The 17,061-nt window shown below is 40.2% G+C and overlaps 1 protein-coding gene across 8 annotated transcripts in view; it reads left to right on the top strand.

Moving 5' to 3' along the window:
* ABCC4 (ATP binding cassette subfamily C member 4) overlaps positions 1–17,061 on the top strand; it is a 209,407-nt gene that overhangs the window by 107,064 nt on the left and 85,282 nt on the right. For all 8 annotated transcript variants that reach the window (XM_037895822.2, XM_037895831.2, XM_043534656.1 and 5 more), the window contains one exon: positions 16,535–16,614. In XM_037895822.2, the coding sequence (XP_037751750.1) occupies positions 16,535–16,614 (80 nt within the window). The remainder of the gene's footprint in view (positions 1–16,534; positions 16,615–17,061) is intronic.

Genomic DNA, 17,061 nt, shown 5'->3' with positions numbered 1-17,061 from the left:
TTTATTGTTCTTGAAGTCCTTTGTCAAGAGCCATCTCTGCCATGATTCCCATAGTTAAACTACCAATGGATAATGGCTTGTAGAAATTTATTAACCTCTTCCTCTTTTTTAATTTTATTTATTTTTTCCTTAAAAGTAGGTCTTGTGACTCCATTACTGTTACCCTCTTCTCCCTTTTCCTGTCCATTTCCCTTGTTATCTGCTGCAATCCTTTGTGTCTGTGTTTTGTCTTAATCTAAATTGTGAGCCCTTCAGGGCAGGGACTTTCTCTTACTGCATTCGTATCCAACACCCAGCACAATGGGGTTTTGAGTCTCACTGTGCCTTTGGGTGCTACCATAATGCAAATAACTAACAATAGCACCACCATGTGGCAGTCCTAAACACTACACTTTTGTTTAATTTGTTTCTATTTTGTAATCACTTGTTGACTTGTTGGTCCAGTATAAATCAAAGCTTAAAATATACTTTTTAAGTATATTTGTAATTGCGTAACGTATTTCCAGAGACATGAAAAAAGTTAGATTTATAGGATCATGAGATTTTTTTCCCCTTTAGAGTGATTTGCTTTTAACATACATGCATGTCTCAAATGTAACCTACTTCTTAATGTAAACAATCTATCTTTCCGCTCTCAAAGAATGGAGATGATACAATTAAATTATGCTTGTGTATGATAAGGAATGATCACTGTGGTGAACGCTGAAGAATATTCATAAGGTGTAAAGTTTGCTTTCATAGGTTTAGTTTCATGTATCACTGCCCTTGTATTTATCACTAGAACCCACTGGGATAAATCATGACATTGTATTCTAATATTAACTACTTTGTGTAACTGTAATGACTGGTACGGTTTACATCTTTAAGAAATGTAAATTTCTAATAGCTGACCAGTAGAGGGGGTATATTACCGTTGTCAAGTATTATTACTTAAAATAATGTGGATTTTTCTCTTTTTGTTTCATATATCTAATCTTATATGCCATTATGGATTGCTTAAGGAGAAATTGTTAACTTTGTTTGTCTAATTAGAAATATAGGGTATAAGATTTCCTATACATTCAAACAGCTTTGCTGTTAGTGAAAGCTATAGATAAGGCTGTATAATTATTTTTATGATAACCCCTTTTTTCAGAAGCTGATTGCTCAAAGGAAGTTTTACCAAAAAAAAAAAAAAAAATCCTATGCATAATCTCTGTCCATCAGTTTGTGTTATCATTGTGGAAGGAGGGAGGAAAATTGAAGGAAAATTTATTCAGCCATCTCTTAGTTTTAGTCAGAGAGAAATTTTTTTCCCCTCATTCTAAAAAACTCTGTTACAATTCCAAGATTGGGAATAAAGGGCGAAAGACTAGCTGCAGATTGCCTCCAGCTGGATAGAGGCCAAACTCAACATCCTGCAAAATTTAAGTTGCTCTTTGAACCTGATGGTGGGGTAAGCACACTTACACTGTTGTTGTGCCACTCCTAAACACAGTGGGTAGAATAATGGCCCCATTAAAGTCAGTAGCAAAACTCCCACTGGTTTCAGTGGGGCCAAGATTTCAATTATATTCTATATAGATTTGTATACCACGCTCATCACTGTAGTAACTGTGTGCCTTCTAGTACTACATCAGGTAGTGTGACTACATCTATGCCATGTGTTTGTTCTCTTGTCCTGTCCTTAGAGGGTGAAGGGCATGGAGTGGAGTGTCTTATTTTGGTAAGGTTTTTTTGTTTGTTTTTTGTTAAATATTCCTGTTGTTATGTATTTATATTAGAGAAGGGAAGGTCAAAGAAATGTGCCTTGCACTTGGAGTGGAAGGTGGTGAGGTTTGTGATAGTCTTTACTTCCTGGGGGAGTTTATTCCATAGTCTTGGACCAGTCCTGGAGAAGGTTCTGCCTCCCACACACAGACAAGTTTTACTCTTATTGTTGAGAGTTCCGTTGTTGCAGAGGAGTGAAGTTGTCGACCATGATGTTCATCCTGGAGCTTTAAGTGGTCTTTTAAGTACAGTGGGCCAAAGTCACGAAGCTCTTTGAAGATGAGGACCAAGATCTTGAACTTGATTCAAAATTCTGTGGGCAACCAATGTAAAGAACAGGGAATAGATCGGATGCAGTCATGGTAGCCTGTGTTGCTGAGAAGATGCATTGTAGCATTTTGTATTAGTTGGAGTTTCCTAAATGCTGAAGAGTTCATACCCAGGTATATCACATTGCTGTAATCCATCCAAGAGGTGACAAAGGCACGAATAACTGAGGTCAACTCTTCATCCACTAGGATGGGATGGAGTTTCCTAGCCAACCAGTGGTGGTAGAAAGCATTACTCACAGCCATTCCATGTGTTTCATAAATGATGGGCAAAAGACATGGAAAATCAGATAGTGCTAACTTTTCCAAACTTTGGATAGCAAAAACACCACTAGTATGGTATCTTCTTTGACAATACAAACTGATGGAGAAGAAAAGGCGCCTTAGGAATCATATGAGATGTGGCACTGCTAAATTGTATGGTAGAATAGGCCTTTTATTAATATCCGTTTTGTAGCTATCCTCGCTAGGCACTGTCATAAATATAAAGGGAAGGGTAAACACCTTTAAATCCCTCCTGGCCCGAAGAAAAACCGTTTCACCTGTAAAGGGTTAAGAAGCTAAGATAACCTCACTGGCACCTGACCAAAATGACAAATGAGGAGACAAGATACTTTCAAAGCTGGAGGGGAGGAAAAAGAAAGGGTTCTTTCAGTCGGCGTGTTGCTTTTGCAGGGACCAGAGCAGGAATGCAGGTCAGAACTCTTGTAAAGAGTTAATAAGCAATCTAGTTCGATATGCATTAGATTCTGTTTTGTTTAAATGGCTGATAAAATAAGTTGTGCTGAATGGAATGTATATTCCTGTTTTTGTGTCTTTTTGTAACTTAAGGTTTTTCCTAGAGGGATTCTCTATGTTTTGAATCTGATTACCCTGTAAGGTATTTACCATCCTGATTTTACAGAGGTGATTCTTTTACTTTTTCTTTAATTAAAATTCTTCTTTTAAGAACGTGATTGCTTTTTCATTGTTCTTAAGATCCAAGGGATTTGGGTCTGTGTTCACCTATGGAAATTGATGAGGATTTTTATCAAGCCTTCCCCAGGAAAGGGGGTGTAGGGCTTGGGGGGATTTTTGGGGGAAAGATGTTTCCAAGTGGGCTCTTTCCCTGTTATTTTTGTTAGACGCTTGGTGGTGGCAGCAATAAGGTCCAGGGACAAAAGGTAAAATAGTTTGTACCTTGGGGAAGTTTTAACCTAAGCTGGTAAAAATAAGCTTAGGGGGTTTTTCATGCAGGTCCCCACATCTGTACCCTAGAGTTCAGAGTGGGGAAAGAACCTTGACAGGTACTTTACTGGTTAAAGCCAGAGGTCAGTTTGGACAAGACTAAAATAGATTTAAAGATTAGCAAAGAAAACGTTGATGTAAAAATCTTCACAGAGGCTTGGGTCAAAAAATAATAACTTAACAAGGGGAAGATGAGGCTCTAGAAAATCAGATGAGGGTGTGAAATGTCACATTTACTGTATTCTTTAGATGGAGCACAGTCCTAATTATCTTCTCCAATATGAGAGAGGATATTATAAAAAAGCTGCTAAAAGTTCTGGAAGTCTTATACAAGATGGTAATAACATATGCTTTCCTGACCATAGCCACAGGACACAGGCAGGTGGAAGGCTTTTTAAATGAGCATTTCAAAAGGAAAGAGTTGTGTATTCAGTGATGTTCTATATTGTCATCATACCAATCTGACTCTGAATGATATATCATTGCAATCTGCATTGCCATTCACCTGGACCCTCTCTGACTCAAATCTCTCCAAAGTTGTGGGGATTTTGCCACACCAGTCCTAATGGCATGCATACCAAAATTTGGTGGTTTGAGCACCAAGTGGTTAACATGTCACTCAACACTGTGGCAAAAGAATATCTGGTCAGGTAGCTACCATCCCTGTGTACAAATGGAGGTTCTAACTTCTGTGTATGCAATGCTAGAAATGCTCTCATGTCTTTCTCTGGACACAGCAGTTCATCTGAGCATTCTTTTAGTTCTGTTGTGGACACACATCCCTGTTTGGTTAGTCTTTGACTCTTTATAGACCACTGTTCCAATAGACCACTTTTTTTTTTTTTTTTGCCATGCTAGCCTCTGGAAAATATCCTGCATTGTAAATTTTATCCATGCATGCTAGTGGGGATTATATTGTTTTGTAATAAATTATATATTTTTATAGTATTGCCAAGTCCAAGCTAAAAGACATGAATCAGATCTGCAAAATCATGAGATTGTCTTTAAAGTCACGAGATTTTTAAAATAACTTTAGGTTATCTTTTTATTTGCCTTTTGAGCCTTTAGACTGCAATAGGGTCATACTGTCAGTCTTTTCTCTGCCACCATGAATGCTAAAAACTGTCTTTTTTTTTTTCTTACTTCAATGAAAGTTATGATTCTCAGGTAATCATCTGACTCCAAGAACTGGGACTTTAAGAAAATCACCAAAGATTGTGAGACTTTCAAATAAAATCTTGAGAGCTGGCAACGCTCTTTTTATATTGTTTAAGAAGTTCACTGTTAATGTTTAATGGTGCATTGTGTCCAAAGCCTGTTTTGAATTCTAGCTTCTGGCATTATACCACATTAGCAAGCAATTGTTTTTTAATATTCTTGGAGAGCAGACTTACCAAAAAATGTCACATATTTCTATATTCTTCTTTGTTTCCTAAAAACAAACTAAAAATGGCTTTGAAAGGAAACATAAATATGTCTTTAGCTATTTCAGTCCATTGTTCTAGCCTCATAGGAAGAAAACCAAGATACAGTGGATGTGGTTTAATTCGGCTACAACTTTATTAACTTATCTGGGAATACTGGGCAATAAATAATACCGTGCAGGTCATCATTCTTCCCTTAATCATCTCCACCTATTGGGACTAACAGCCCCCGCCCCCATTCTCAACCTGGAAGTAGCCCATTGTTGAGAAGCCCCATGTGAGGGTTGAGAGGAGCTGGAAAGAAAGGGGGTGCCAGATGTCACGGGCACCAGTCCCCTTCTCCAGCTTGTTTAGGAGATGACTTCCCTAAATCCCCTTTCATCTCTCGTTTATCAGGGAACTAGAACCCTTTTGGAATGATTACGTGCACTGGAGACCTACCACATCTGGCACCTACTGAGCTGTGACATCTTGAACTAACCTTACCTACCCCCACTGGATCTCTGATCTGCTATGAGGAGGGTGAAAAAACCCACCCCGGCTTGGCCAGTCTGGCAGAGGGAAAAATTCCTTTCGAGCCCCAAAGAACAAATCAGCTAGCACAATGCCCACAGCAGATCAGAAGAGACCCAGTTCTACTCTGATCCCATGAGTGGGAGGGTGAGTGCTGCTGGTCGGTGCAGGATTCCACATGGAGGGCATGGGGTATAAATCCCCCCCACCCCACCTCACCCCTGTGTGCCTGATAGGTCGATGCTGCCACTGAGCTGGACTTCTGGCTTACCTCTTGCTCAGTGGAGACCCTCAAAGCCACCACAACCCCTTTTCTTTCTCGTGCTCAGACAAAGACCCACTGCATTCAACAGCAGTAAGCACATTGTTTAAATTACTTCCTGGAAAGAGATCCAAAAGAGAACAAAATGAAATAAGAAATAATCTGAATACAATCAGGATTTATACATCATCATACAGTTATATCACGCATGCTCTTTCAGAAATTAATGTCTTCATGGTACACAGAAATCCAAGTGAGAGTCCAGTAAATGATCTGACTGGTAAAGAGCCAGCAAGTCATACATTTTATATGGCCTATTCCAAGTTTCTGCTACATTGGTGCTTTGTAAAAATGTGAGTAGATGAAGCATTTGTGCATAATAAGTGTGAATGGTTGCTATATATATATATATATATATATATATATATATATTTTTTTACTTCAGACAATGTTAGCGATGCATGATGCCATGTCCTCTTATTACTGGGACCTGTTCATTCGTAAAAAAACTGCTTATTTTATAGGTTGTTAGACTACTGGAATTACAATGCTCTCGCTCATCATACTGTCATATAAAAGTAGACGTATACAAGAAAAATAAATTAATATTGAAATGTTTTCACAATGCATTTAAAGAGGTGGGATATTTTATTTCTTGCTTTTGTATTCATCCTGTTTGCATTACATCCAGCACTTAATTTTTCTCAAATGCGGGGAAATTTGATAATTAAAATACCCTCCTCCCCAACAAAGCTAGTGAAAAAAACAAGTCAAGAATCTTGAGTGCAGTCAGTGTTTTTGGTTGTCTTTTTTTTAGATGTTAGTATAAGAGGGACAAGATTTAAAGCTATTTCTGAAAGGGAAAGGAGAGAATAAATAAGCTGTATTATTATGAGTAAAGATCTCATTATAAACTGAAAAAAAAGATGTGGTTTGGTATTTGGTGGATAAAGCTATGGTTTTTAGCTAGAGGCTATTCAAAATTGTTAAATAATTCTGATCTCTTTATTTACTGTGAAGGAACACAGTGGTTTAGGAAAATATATATATATGAAGTGAGAAGCAGTAAGTGAGCTCAATGATCAATAATTTGAAAATTGCTTGTGAACATGCCATGAAAGAAGGTAAAATCTTTTGTAAAACAGATTATTTAGGAGCTTATTTTATTGCAGCTAGTAAATCTTATTCTGTATGGAGAATCCTGGTAAGACTGAAATTATAGAGAAAGTGGTTAACTGGTAATGCTGTATTATAATAATAGAGTGTTTTGACACTTAAGGTGAAGGTAGTTTGAGAGCGAAAAAGTAGTATAGTAGTGGGAATCAAGATACTTTTAAATGTAGTTATTGGTAATGAGGAATTTGCATACATTCTGTGCTGAAATTTTAACCTCGGGAGATCAAATTTTAACCTCGGGAGAATGTTAATAACATATGTGTTTTCCTGACCACAGCCACATGAATACGGTTGCCAACTTTCTAATTGCACAAAACCAAACACCCTTGCGCTGCCCCTTCCCCGAGGCCCCACCTCTGTGCCCACCCTTCTCTGAGGCCCCACCCTCACTCCAGCCACCCTTCCTCTGTCGCTCGCTCTCCCCCACCCTCACTCACTCTCACTGGGCTGGGGCAGGCGGTTGGAGTGTGGGAGGGGCCTAGGGCTCCAGTTGGGGATGCGGGAGGGGGTCTGGGCTGGGACAGGGGGTTGGAGTATGAGAGCGGGTGAGGGCTCTGGCTGTGGTATGGGCTCTGGGGTGGGGCCGGAGAGGAGGGGTTTGGGGTACAGGAGGGGGCTCCGGGCTGGGGCTGAGGGGTTTGGAGTGTGGGAGGGGGCTCAGGGCTGGGGCTGAGGGGTTTGGAGTGCGGGAGGGGGTTCCGGGCTGGGGTATGAGAGGGGTGAGGGCTCCAGCAGGAGGTATGGGCTCTGGGGTGGAGCCAGGGAAGAGGGGTTGCGGTACAGGAGGGGGCTCAAGGCTGGGCCAAGGGGTTTGGAATGTGGGAGGGGGCTCAGGGCTGGGGCTAGGGTGCAGGAGGAGGTTCTGACCTGGGGGGGGGGGGGGGAGGAGAGGTCAGGTTGTGGGAGGGGATGAGGGGTGTGGGAGAGTGTTTGGTTGCCGGGTGTGGGGAGGGTTCTGACCTGGGGCAGAGGGTTGGGGTGCGGGTGGGTGTGCAGGCTCCAGCCAGCAAGGGCTTACCTCAGGCGGCTCTCAGGTGACAGCATAGTGGGGCTAAGGCAGGCTCCCTGCCTGCCCTGGCTCTGCACTGCTCCTGGAAGCGGCCTGCGTTAGCCCCGCTGTGCTGCCGACCAGAGCCACCAGGGTCCCTTTTCGACCGGACATTCTGGTCCAAAACTGGACGCCTGGCAACACTACACGTGAAACAGGCAAGTGGAAAACCTTTAGATGAACCACTTAAGACCTCAAAATAGAGTTTAAGTGTGACGTGAGTGGTGCATGGGCCTTGTGCTTGTCTTCTGCACAGAGGTGGACTTAATCAAAATTTCTTGAAAATAATGATACTAGTTGGAATAAGCAGCTCAGGAACAACAGCAGTAAACTTTGGGAACAATAAATCACACCAAATAGTGTATTCATCTGTTGTCATCCAATAAGAGAGATAAGACTATCAAAATAGAGCCCATATATAGTAACAGGACAACACTTGCATAAAAACTATCAGCCAGTTTTGTAAAGTGTATATCTCTTTGTAGCTGATTTCCTCTCATTTTCTTCTTCTTCTTTTTAATCTTATACTTGAAAATCAGACAAACACAAACTGTGCTCAGATTTTCTTGAAATTTCTTAACTCTTTTCCTCTTTTCTTTTTGACAGTCTTTTGACAGTCAAGTCTTTTTCAAGTAGTAAATTAATTTGGGTAGCAAGTACCCCATCTGAATTTGTTACATGCTGGCAGTTTATCTGGATATTATGATCTCAGCACATTTCTGCCAGCACCACTGTGCCCATTTGCAAGAATCTGAGAAAGTGATAATATTCCTGTCAGTTTCAGGCCTCTGAGAAAATATGGGGCAGAATTCGTTTGTATTTATGGGATGCCTGTAGGGAAGCCAGCAATGCTGTGTGGCAGTTTACATGGGCATGTGGTGCTAACTCCATAAAAAAAAAAGATAAGAGGCCTATAGACATTTATTTGTGGGAACATGGAAGAAAAGCCAGAATGGATCAGTAACTGTCACTTACACAGGAGATGTATTTTCAGATTTCTCGTTGGAGAAATCTGTTAAATTTATGTTACCTTTCAGAGTCTGTCCATTTTTAATTATTTTGTTGATTGAATGATTACATTAAGTTGTATTTTACTAGGTTGATGCAATGTGTATTTCCTGCCAGCATCTGATATGGACAAATCCACTTTTTTTTTCTGCTTTGATAAACTGGAAGACTTCTTATAGTTGCACTACCCTGGTGAAGTGGGCTAGTGAAAGAATCTGAGTCCTCGCTCCCAATTCCTTTACCCAGCGGCCTCCCTGCCCTTGAGGACTCCCCTTCCACTCTCCTGTCTGGGAGAGTCCTCGTAACCCCAACAAGGCTGGGCCCAGGATTTCTGGGGGGCTTGACCCCCAACACTGCTGTGGTCACCTAGGACAGGGGCTAGGGTGTCCCCACTCCGGGATACTCTCTCTGCACTGGGCACTTCTCTGACCCACTGATCATTACATACCTCAGCATGGCTGCTGCTCTGCCTCCAGCTCCCTGGGCTGCTTCTTTGGCCCCTCTGCCTCTGGTTGCTACAGCTCTGCTCCCAGCACAGGTCTGCTCTGCAGGCTGTTTCTGTGACTCTGCTCCCTGCACTGACCTGCTTCGTGGGCTGCTTTTCTGGCCCCTCTGGATCTGGCACAGCTCTGCTCCCCAGCTCAGCGTGGGCCCCCGTTTTCTCCTTAGCTCAGCCCCACTCTGTCTGACCCAGGCAAATCCAGCTCACACGGAGAACGGGACCTCCCTGGCCTCCTGACTCTCTGATTAGCCTGCCCGCCCCCTCATTCAGGCTGACCTGGAGCATTGGCCTCTCCCCATTGTTCCTGGGGGCTGTCAGTCTCAGGGTCCTGATTTCCCATCAGCCCTTCCCCCCTTTTAGTACTGGGAGCTAGCAACTAAGACACCCCCACTGAATGTTAGTAAGGGGGCAACAGTCCCCTTACACTGAGTAGAAAAGATGTTGGCCAATCGCACACTTTCTACTGTGTAGCTGCCCCCACTGAAATCCTGTCTAAAGCAGGTGAGAAACTGTTTTCCTCTCTTGCACAAATTTGCAAGATTTTGAAAAGTGTGTGTGTGTGTGTGTGTGTGTGTGTACGTATACGCCTCATGAGCCTGTTGTCCAGCTGTTGGGGCACTAACCTGGGATGTGGGAGACCCAAGTTTAAATCCCTGCTCTGTCGGATTCACCTCCAAGAAGTGACTCGCTGCTCCAACTGCTGAGATATAGTCAGTCTCTGTCTTTCCATTTTGTCAAAAAATTCCCAACCATATCTAGACCTGGCTCAGCTAAGTACTTCAGCACATGCATAACTTTAAGCATACAGTAAGCCTGAAGAAGTAAATGGGACTGCTTGATCTTATGTGTATGTGCGTAAGTACCTCGCTGAGGCAGTTCCTAAATGTACAGATCCCCAAGCACTCTATGTGTTGCTTCCACGGGGTTTGTGAGGGCTTGGAGGCAGTGAGGGATGATGCTGTTTGGCTCTGTTACCCTTCCTTCAACCTGTTTGTGGCCACTGGAGCAACGTTTTTGGAGTGGGTGGTAACGGCCCCTAACGTAGTTTGTAGAAAAGCAGATGTCCTTGAGCATTAAACGTGGTGTTTAAGCCCATTCCCATGTAATTGTTCAGGTTACAAAGGAAACCAACATTTTATTAATAAAGTGTACATTGAATAAAAGTGTAGAATGTTCAAAATGCTCCATACTAAGATTAGCCTAATCTCTACAGGGAAAACGTTCTAGGAAAAAAACAAGCATTTCTAAGGCTCTATCCCCAGCAGTCTTACTCTAAAACCTTTTCTCGTTCGAAATAAGGGAGTCAGCAGACCAGCAACAACAGAGTAGGTCTGAAATGTATGATGACCCAAGTGAGTATAGGGCTTTCTAAATTATTTGCAAGACTTTAAAATCAATCCATCTATTTTATTCTGTTGTAAAGGAATGTTTTGATTAATACATTGGCCAGAAAGTAAAGCAGGATAGTAAAATTCATTAAACAAAGATTACTAATCACTTGATTTTGGGAATTTGGATTGTGTAATACTAAATGCTAATAGTAGCACATGAAGGTTAATGTGATGGATAATAATGTGAAACTGGTAGAAGAAAATTCTTTCATTTTCTGGTGTTTAGATCATAAATGTTGATTCAGTTTGGATTATATTCCTTTAATCGTTTAGTATGAATAAACATTTTAAATAGGTGTGGTAAATTGTCAAGTATTTTCATTGTTTGGATGAAAAGATTTGAATATCTACTCTAAAATACCAACAAACACCTGCCGAAGCAAAGTGGCTATAGAGCACCTGAACACATTCTGATTCATGAAATTAAAGCAGTTTACAGAGTTAGTAAGAAAAGAATATCACACTCTGAGGTTTGATGTTCTTTTCATGCAGAAGAAAAGAGTTTCGATTCTTTCACTTCAAGTTTAGCCTAACTATTGTATTGTAAGGGAGGTTTAATGAATCATTGTTTAACTTAGATACTGCCAAGTATTTGACAGTTAAATAGTCTCAAATGTGTACATAGCACTTTGCTGACAGACCCTTATTTAACTGTGATTAATTGGCATTGAATAGTTATTTAATTACTTCAGAATAAATCTAAGAACAGAGTGTGGTTTGATTAAGTTATTTAATGTAGTAACATACATGGAACTGCTGGAGTGAGCACGTTCTCCACTGCAGCTTGCTACTGAAATTACACAAAGCGTTTGGAAGTTTCATAATACTAAAAATAGCAGGTTCTTTTGGCAGATTCAAGTACTCTTGCAACACTGACACTTTAAAATATTTCTGAATTGATTTATGGGAAGACTTTTTTTTGGTCAGTGGAGGTTATCCATCCATTACTATACAATGTCTATATTTTTAGTAATTTTGGTTCTTTTAAAATGCTGTGTGAAGAAGATGTGATTCGTATTTGAATAATTCAAGTTGCATGCAGTAGTTGAGTTTGAAAATGTGGGTTAATTCTAAGGCAGGATTTTTGTGGGGACTTACCTACTACGCATTCAGTGTCCTGAAAATACCACAGTCCAAATGATCCATAGAACACTCACAGCTTATTTAAGGGACTTGGGGAAGCGTAAAGGAGCCCACAGAAATGGTGATAGGCTATAAGGGCCCCAGAGGGCTTAAAGAAAATATTTTCTGTAGGCCAGCTTAATGGGTCCCAGATATCAGGTACAACAATCCTTTGAATCTGGGGAGCAGCCCTGGGCAAGTTGAGTGTGTGAATGCTGGCAGAAAATGTATAATCATGTTCTTGGGAAAGGTTTGAGAATTTTTGCAAGAATGATTAATTTTGCTTTCACATCTAGAATGTCTTCTCTTGCACAGTTAATAGTGTATACCTAAGCAACTAAACCATGTGCTATTCAAAAAGGAAAAGTAGAATTATGTTTCTTCATATCTTGTGAAACAGTCTTCAGTTTGAATTAGAAACTTAGGGTAATGTCTACACTGCAATTAGAAACCCATGGTAGGTTTGTGACAGTTGTCTCAAGCTTGCGGGGCTTGGGCTAAGGGGCTGTTCAACTGCAGCGTAGATGTTCAGCTTCAGGCTGCAGCCTGACATCTGGGACCCTCTCACCTCACAAGATCCCAGGGCTCAGGCTGGAACTATGGCTCTAGGACCCTGCAAGGTGGGAGGTCCGAGTTCTCGGGCTCCAGCCTGAGCCTGAATGTCTACACTGCAACTGAACAGTTCTTTAGTCCAAGTCCCACAAGCCCAAGTCAGCTGCACAGGCCAGCCATGGGTGTCTAATTGCAGTGTAGACATATCCATACTATGAATATGCAATCTCTACCTATGCCACATCAGAATGGCAAATCCCTGAATGGGGCACTGAGATTTGGATGGAGGCTATTCTCTGTGACTGGTCCCTAATGTTGGAATTTGCTCTGTCTGGTAAGCTGTCATTGCCGGAGTTTATTACTGTTGAGAGAAGTTATACCTTCTGTGAACTGGGTCCCCTGGGCTTGATTCTGATCTCATATAGTCAATGGAGTAACTGGGGTAAAATCAGCTTTTGTGAAAGTGGGATTAAGGCCCATTGCTTTGTTTGTTTCTTTCTTCTGTGCTAGAAATTTTTTGTTTTTATTTGTGATGCACCCGGATACAACAGTAATGGGCACTAGAATAACTAATTAGCAATAGGAGAAGGAAACATGAGCCTTTAGGAGGCAAACACTTCCATGAGCTTAATGATCAGTCATGCTTTACCAAAAGCAGTGTTCATAAATACCGAATAGACAATAAACAACTTTGTGCAGTAACTATTGAAGATTCCAAAATATTAAAATCTTGCAATTGTAGATAGACCTGAATTTCCTATTTAGGAATTGGTTGATCCAACTCCAGGATATTTACATTTCTTTTCATAGCGTGGATTGTAGACGGGCCCATTCCTTTCAAGTTCAGTCATGTTCATACACCAACTGTTTTTCTTACTCATATTTTAGTTCTTGTCATTCTACAGAATTACTATATTTACATTTGAATGTGGATTAGGCAGATTAAAAGATTTTTTCCCATTTTATTGATAATGTCAGATTAATTTCTACTTTCCTACTACCTGCTGTATCAAAAACATTCTCTAAAAACATATAATAATTTTATAAGGCAATCACCAAAATTACCATTTTTGGTATTAATTAGCAACTTGATTACCCATGAGAACTAAGTAGGAGTTTGATTATAATGTGGATATGAGGAGGAGATAGTCATGCCAGAGGAATCTTTCTTATGGTTCACCCAGCTTGGTTTTAGCGTGGGTCTGTATGCATCAAAGAACTTTAGCCAAATGAGATGTTATTGTAAATGAGAATATTCTGGAACTTGTTCTTGGCAGTCATAATGAGTTTTGGTATTATTTTATAAAATGTTTGTGTTGTGTATGTTTTATTTTGTTTTAAAGAGCCAGAACAGAACTTTATTACTGTTGCAACTTAAAACTTTCTCCATCTGTCTATGGCGGCTGTCGTAGAGCTTTGAAACTTTTTGAGGTAGTGCAAAGGGGTAGTCACAAACCTCTACAGTAACAAACCTCTAACTTTCACTTGTAAGTTGCAATAAAAATCTGCCAGAAAATGGACAACAAAACTTCAGATAGTGTTGGGATTGAAACTTCAAAGTGATAAACTGCTTTGTGATAGTTTGTGAGCATTTCACTACTAATTTGTCTCAGCCTTCTACCCTTTATGGCCCTGTCTACAAAAAGTACAAAGTTAAACTATTTTCACAGCTGTGTTAGAGTAACTGTAATGCTGCTCCAGGAAGGAATTTGCATGTGCTATCTACTCATTGAATCATGGGACATGGTGAAGGTATTCCAGGTTTCCTGACATTGTTAATAGTGACCTGCACGGTACTACTGGTGTTGAAGTAGCCAGTCTGAAAGAACTTGCTTTGTTGGTGCAGTTCTGTGTATTATGGAATTTCCTCTGAGGAATAACCAAGATAATTCTGCTGCAATCTCTTATCACTATTACAAATAAACCAGATTAAAGGTGAATGCCAAAGCAAAATTTAAAACAGAGAGAAGCTCAGGCTTCTGTGCTGTATGTCCCTGTGCGAAGCAGGCCACGGGGGCAGTCTGAAGAGAAGTTAGCACTAAACTTTTTTAAATGATCTTTTACTTTGTGAAATCCTCTTGGTACTATTTGGTTCCCTTGAAGATATCCCAGAATGTGATGTTAGAGCTACCAGGAGTCTCACTGCAGCACATGCATTTCAGGGGCTGAGTCACCCCTCCTGTGTCAAAACCCCCATGAGGGGATCAAAGGGAAAGAAACCTCCAAGCGGCATCCCTTGATGGAGTTTTCCCTGATCTTTCTGTTCCAACATGAAACAACTGGCAGGGCTCATTTGCAAATCTGGAGGATACCCAAAAACTGCAGGATCTCTGCGCCATCTGCACAGAGGCCCTGTGTCTCAGAGCTATCTCCATGCCCATAGTGTGCCCTTCCTCTCCCACTACAATGGCTCTGCATGGACAGGGATGCCTCCGGGTGACCACCCTTAAAAGGTGATTCCCCATGATTCAAGGGCACCTGAGAACAGGTTACTGTGCCAGGATCAGTTAATTTTCCTGAGTACTCGTTACAAGGTTGAAAGAGGGATTATGTGTTTCTCACTTCACCCCACTCCCACCCAATGTGGGGTTTCCCAGTCCCTGTCCAGCCCACAGCACATCAATCCCGACCCTGTGAACAGTCTTCTGTGAGCTACTAGGTAAGTGGGGATCGTGCTGTAGAAGTAGCTGTCCTTTCCCACTGTGTGGTGAGATCTGCATGGAGATTTTAGGGGTACAGCCTGGACACACAGTGTTTGTGATATCACAGAATAATTCACTTTCAGATATCTTCAGTAAACCTAGACATACCAAGAGGTTATATCAGAGAGAGAGGAGAGACTGTTGAGAAAGCTGGTTTAAAAAAACATTTGTGAACTGAATAATCCTCTCCCACCTGATCCTGGCTAATGAGACAGATGTTCATCACAAAAATCTCAGTTTAACTCTGTTTTCATTTTTTAATCTGCAGTTCATCTTTATGCCAAACTTTTAAACTCAACAGAATTTTCAGCAGAGGACCCGCTCTTGCCCCTCTACCAGAGGAGGATTTGGAAATCACTGATTTTTATCACTTTTCTTCAAAAAAAAATACATTCTTCAATCCCCTCTCCTTATGATCCATGATTCCAAAAGAGAGAAAAACTAAATTTCATCACAAAATTCATTAAAATAATTGAGGTAGATAGAAAGAAAGAAACTTGAATGTGTCCACATACATAAACCCCTTATGAAAGGTAAGATTCTCATCCCTAGGTTAAATGGTACCTTACTTCCTGAGTAGAAGCATCAGTTCGTGGAGTAAAGTGCTAATCTACCTAATGGTGGCAGAATGGTGACGTTTATAATTAAAGCTCTCTTGCTATGACTGAATTTTTTTCACTCAAGTAGACCTTAAGAAAATAGAAGAGAATAAATGCTTCAGTGATAATAGATTAAAAATGTTATTAGTTTTAATAAAGATCAGCATTGTCAAGGTTTTGAATAAATATAAAAAACATGCTGAATAACTATAAAAATCATGCTGCATCAACATAAAAACATGCCACATCAACACAAACCTAACTAAAATTTGATTCCAGAATAGCTGCAACGTGAATTTAAATATGCTAAGAGTTCTTTACTTTTGTGAAATCTAAGTTGGGTAAAAATCACAGAACTACTAAAAAAGACAATATTAGGCCTTGCAGTAAATGTATACAACTCAGGTAAATATCAGTGGAACTTGCAAGCAAGGACCAGAGTCAGACAGATTATGGCCCATATTGATTGATGTATATAAGTATTAAGAATCTAGTCCTATAACTGTTTACCTATGTGGATAATGTCATGCATGTATGTAAGGATTTGCAGGATTGAGGTCTTAGGTTCTATCTAAATGACTAGTTTCAGACTGTTATGAACATTTGAAATGGTGGTGACCACACACTATCACTGTTAAATAAACAATTTATATCTGTATTAAAGAAGCATTCATTAAAAAATAATATTTTTATTCTTTTTTAGCAAAATATATTGCACTAGCTGTAAAAAATCTCCTTTTGTGTTCTGTTTTCAGAAGATCTTCTTTTTTGTTTATTTTCAGATGTCAGCCATTTTCTTCTTGCTTTTCTTAAATTGCCTGTAAAACTAAAGCATATTGTATTTTAAAAAATATTATTTTGATTTTTTGTGAATTTTTAAAAATTGTCTTTGAAAAAAACTACAATTTCTTTTGAATCCTGTTTTTATAGGGAGAATCTTAAATCGTTTCTCCAAAGATATTGGCCATCTGGATGATTTGCTTCCACTGACAATTTTAGACTTCATACAGGTAATGTAGATGCTACTGTTTGAGAATTTTACCTTGTGCTATGAATTTCAAGTCCTCTATACTCAGATGACATACAAAACCCAATCACTTATCTGCCAGAGTTTTAGTTGAGTGAATTTAATGAAAGTGCTTGTTTGTGAAAGAAGGGTGTGGTCAAAATTTAATGTGCAAGTGAAAAGCTATCATGAGCAATAAGTGGCAGGTAGGTGTGGCTATACAGCTTGCTATCATGTCAAGATTTCAGTTCATAGTAGCTACATGCTTCGTAAATCACTCAGGATTTGCCTCCAAGCACTCTGGCAAGCCTAGTGTGTTATGAAATATATTTACAGTAAAGAAACAATCAATTCACATGGCAAGATAGCACAGATTAACCTAATTATGTGTGTACTTCCACAAAGAAGCAAATGCTTACCACACCATTTTGGATTAAAATAGGTGTGGCTT

This window comes from Chelonia mydas, chromosome 1 (genome assembly GCF_015237465.2).
Source record: "Chelonia mydas isolate rCheMyd1 chromosome 1, rCheMyd1.pri.v2, whole genome shotgun sequence".
Taxonomy (NCBI): Eukaryota; Metazoa; Chordata; order Testudines; family Cheloniidae; genus Chelonia; species Chelonia mydas.
The sequence above is the reverse complement of the archived record's forward strand: the minus strand, read 5'-3'. Positions and strand labels throughout refer to the sequence as shown.